This window comes from Penaeus japonicus, unplaced genomic scaffold (assembly GCF_977035675.1).
Source record: "Penaeus japonicus unplaced genomic scaffold, GWHDUDI00000001_assembly GWHDUDI00000021, whole genome shotgun sequence".
NCBI classification, from domain to species: Eukaryota; Metazoa; Arthropoda; class Malacostraca; order Decapoda; family Penaeidae; genus Penaeus; species Penaeus japonicus.
The window spans coordinates 12,323,434-12,328,324 of record NW_028234423.1 but is presented as its reverse complement, the minus strand read 5'-3'; the positions used below and the strand labels follow the sequence as shown (position 1 = coordinate 12,328,324).

At 38.2% G+C, this 4,891-nt stretch overlaps 1 protein-coding gene across 1 annotated transcript in view; it reads right to left on the bottom strand.

Annotated features, from left to right (window-relative positions):
• Positions 1 to 1,027: 1,027 nt before the first annotated feature.
• The window catches only part of LOC122243834 (uncharacterized), a 5,591-nt gene continuing 1,727 nt past the window's right edge, over positions 1,028 to 4,891 (bottom strand). Inside the window, exons 3-4 of the mRNA XM_086549045.1 lie at positions 2,290 to 2,321; positions 1,028 to 2,026 (exon numbers count right to left, since the gene is read on the bottom strand). Coding sequence (XP_086405171.1) covers positions 1,028 to 2,026; positions 2,290 to 2,321 — 1,031 coding nt within the window. The remainder of the gene's footprint in view (positions 2,027 to 2,289; positions 2,322 to 4,891) is intronic.

Here is a 4,891-nt window from a genome sequence, read left to right as displayed (position 1 = left end):
AAAATGAGGTTATTTCGTTATTTTTTTCAATGATTGTTCTTGAGTCTACACACACACACGCACACACACACACACATACATATATACATACATATATATATATATATATATATATATATATATATATATATATATATATGCATATATATATATTTATTTATATATATGTATATATGTGTATATATATATATATATATATATATATATATATATATATATATATATATATGTACATAAATATATGTATGTGTATGTAATGATATAGATATACCTATAGATAGATTCTATTTCTTTTTTCTTTTTTTCGGGGGGGGGGGTTTGTTTGTTTGTTTTTTTTTTCAATTCCTATCTTCCGGGACGACGTGTCATCCCTGATTAAATGCGGAAATGATAAGGCCGTGGCGATCCACTTACAAAGGGGCGTGATGCTGCTGCCTCGGTCTGTTAGTAGAAGCTTCGAGATTGGTGATCTACTACATTATGTTTTTTTCTTTCTCTTTCTTAATTTCTCTCTTTCTTTCTCTCACTCTATCTTTTTCCCTCTCTTTATTGCTTGTTTGATTTAAATATTTGAGTTTTATTTTATATCTATATAATAACTTTTCTGCATGTGTTAGATTTCTACAATTTAGCATTCGTACTAGTAACAAATTTCCTTCTATTTCTATGAATAAACACCAAACTATGTGACTACGCTAATGTGTTCCCATGTGTCCGCATGGCTCATGTGTATCTCACGTCTGTGTGGTTTAAATCAACTGATGAAGTCGATTGGGAAAAGGCTCTGCCATCTTGAATGCATGCAATGGTCTGCTATAGTTTCAATTACTATGAACGGAATCCGTACTTTGACAGTAAATGAGTACTTATACTTATGGGCGCCTCTATCGAGAAAGGATTCGGGGGAATAACACCTAGAAACACATTGAATAATTTATTGTTAAAAATATCATGTATGGCATCGTCTCGTAGAAAATGATTTTTTAAGAACAACCTGACTTCAAGAGAAACTACCAGACTAACGGCATCATTTGCTATAGCCGCCTCCGTTGGAACCGCCGTTGCCTCCGTTACTTCCACCGTTGGAACCGCCATAACCACCGCCGTTGCCTCCGTTATTTCCTCCGTTGAAGCCTCCGCTGGAACCGCCATAGCCACCGCCGTTGCCTCCGTTATTTCCTCCGTTGAAGCCTCCGCTGGAACCGCCATAGCCACCGCCGTTGCCTCCGTTATTTCCTCCGTTGGAACCGCCATAGCCACCGCCGTTGCCTCCGTTATTTCCTCCGTTGAAGCCTCCGCTGGAACCGCCATGGCCACCGCCGTTGCCTCCGTTATTTCCACCGTTGGAACCGCCATAGCCACCGCCATTGCCTCCATTATTTCCACTGTTGGAACCGCCATAGCCTCCACCGTTCCCACCTCCATTACCGTTGCCTTGTGGAGCGCCGAGGTGGAAGCTAACCGTTGCTTTGGCTACACCATTCTGGTTGCCATTGCCGGAGCCTCCGTTAGAGCCATCGTAGCCCCCACCCCCATTGCCTCTATTTCCCCCTCCGTTGGAACCGTACCCGGCACTGTTGCCTCCGTTTCCTCTTCCGTTTCCTCCATTTCCCCCTCCGTTAGAACCATATCCGCCACCATTGCCTCCGTTTCCCCTCCCGTTGCCTCCATTTCCGCCGCTGTTGAAACCGTGACCACCACCGTTGCCTCCATTTCCCCCACCATTAGAACCGTATCTGCCTCCGTTTCCTCCTCCGTTACCACCATTTCCGCCTCCGTTGGAACCATAACCACCTCCACTGCCTCTGTTTCCCCCTCCGTTGCCTCCGAAGGAACCCTGGCCTCCAGTTCCTCCTGAAGAGCCGTAGCCTCCATTGCCTCCAGTCTGGCCGCCGCCTCCAACCCCTGAGGAGCCGTATCCTCCATTGCCTCCTCCGCCTCCGTTGCTTCCGCCGCCGAAGGAGCCGGGCATCGCCCAGCCGGAGGTCGTCACGACCGCCACAAACGCCACGACAATGATCAGCTTCTGTGGACGAGAAGTAGTCCATTAGGATTACCTGTTCGTAAGTATTTATGATCAACCCTTTCAGAAGCTGATTTACAAAAAACACTCAATTGCCTTATTTGATTCACTAAGTAATACTGATTATTCAATGTCCTTGCAATAGCCCCATCTTTGCATTATGCAGAAATGGCCATTCTGTCAAATACGGTGCGAATATCAGATGCAATTCTAATCTATTCTTCACTCAGTAAGAATTCGGAAATCAGGCAATGCGATCAACTTACCATAGTGTTGTTGACTGCACTGCAGCAGATTGCTTACTTGCTGATGAGACTTGCTGAAGCGAGCTTTTATAACAATCATAGACCACCATTCACACCTCATTTCTCTCTCCCATTTATGTAATATATTTCTGTAATCTTGCAATATATGTATATACTGGAATAGAAATTTGCTATATGATGGTGTCAAGATATATTGTACTTGATTGATTATGATATATGATATAAGATCAATATGTTAAACTTGTATCAGAATGGAATGCATTACATTTTCAGCTTTACGGGAATAAACAATATGGACGGGAAAGAAGATTCAAGTCGTATATAAGAATCAATAAAACCCACAAAATTTTCACAAGATTTTCCCTGTACGACCCAACAAAAGACTTGGCCCTCTGCAACATATATATATATATATATATATATATATATATATATATATATATATATATATATATATATATAAACAAACACACACATACACATACACGCACTCACACATGTATGTGTGTATATATATATATATATATATATTATATATATATATATATATATATATATACATACATATCTATATGAAATACATATGTATATATATATATATATATATATATATATATATATATATATATATATATATATATATATATACATATATACATATGTATGTAAATACATATGTATAATATATATATATATATATATATATATATATATATATATATATATATATATATATATATATATATAAACTACAGACCATATCTACACATTAACCCAAATTAAAGAGAAAACTAACGAATATAGGAAGCCCCTGTATATGGCATTCGTAGATTATGAAAAGGCATTCGATGCGGTACAGATATTTGCAGTACTAGATGCAATTCATAAACAAGGAGTAGAGGAAATATATTGCAGATTATTAGAGGATATATATAGATGGAACAGCGACCATCGAAATGCACGCAGAAACCAATAAAACACCAGAAAAAAGGGTGTTAGGCAGGGAGACACCATGTCACCGAAGCTGTTTACAGCTTGCTTGGAGGAAGTATTCAAGAAGTTAGATTGGAAGGAGAAAGAGATTAAAATAGGGAATGAGCACTTAAGCAATTTAAGATTTGCAGATGACATTGTTCTTTTCGGCGACTCAGCAGATGAACTACAACAATTACTAAGCGATTTAAATAGGGAAAGTCTGAAGATTGGCCTTAAAATGAACATGAAAAAGAATAAAGTCATGTTCAACAGTCGAACCCCAGTTAAGCAAATACAAATACTGGGGCGAGGTACTAGAAGCAGTGAACGAGTATGTATACCTAGGGCAACTCATCAAGACGAGTACAACCTGCGATGCCGAGATAAGACAGCGAATCAGGCTCGGTTGGAGTGCCTTCGGTACACATAGTAATATATTACGAGGTCGTCTGCCACTATGTCTAAAGAGAAAGATTTTTGACCAATGTGTCCTCCCTGTCATGACATATGGATCAGAAACATGGACTACGACCAAAGCACTCAAGAGGAAATTAGTAAGTGCTCAAAGAGGAATGCAAAGGCTTATGCTAGGAGTTAGCTTAAGAGACAAGAAAAGAGCCACATGGATCAGGCCACAAACAAAGGTAGAGAATATACTCAAGAGCATTAAAAAGCAAAAATGGCAGTGGGCTGGACATATATATTGTAGACAGGACAACAGGTGGACAAAGAAAACAACAGAATGGGAAATACACGACACGATAAGACCAAGGGCAAGACAAATGACTAGATGGTGGGATGAAATAGCGAATTTCGCAGGAGTAAACTGGAATCAGAGGACACAAGACCTGAATGATTGGAAAAGATTGAGAGAGGCCAACGTCCTGCAATGGAATAATACAGGCAGATGATGATGATGATATATATATATATGAATATATATATATATATATATATATATATATATATATATATATATATATATATATATATATATATATATATATATATATATATATATATATGCATATGTACATATATGTATGTATGTGTATGTAATGGTATAGATGTACCTATAGATAGATTCATTATTTTGGGGGGAGATTTGTTTTTGTTCGTTTTTCTTTTACTTCATTTCCTATCTTCCGAGACGACGTGTCATCCCTTATCAGATGCGGAAATGACAAAGGCGTGGCGCCACGCTCCACTTACAAAGGGACGTGATGTTGCTGCCTTAGTCTGTTAGTAGAAGCTTCAAGATTGGTGATCTACTATACGATTGTTTTTCTTTCTTTTTTCTTAATTTCTCTCTTTCTTTCTCTCACTCTATCTCTTTCTCTCTCTTTATTGCTCGTTTGATTTAAATATTTGAGTTTTATTTTATATCTAGATAATAACTTTTCTGCATGTGTTATATTTCTACATTTTAGCTTTCGTACTAGTAACAAATTTCCTTCTATTTCTAGGAATAAACACCAAACTATGTGACTACACTAATGTGTTCCCATGTGTCCGCATGGCTCATGTGTATCTCACGTCTGTGTGGTTTAAATCAACTGATGAAGTCGATTGGGAAAAGGCTCTGCCATCTTGAATGCATGCAATGGTCTGCTATAGTTTCAATTAC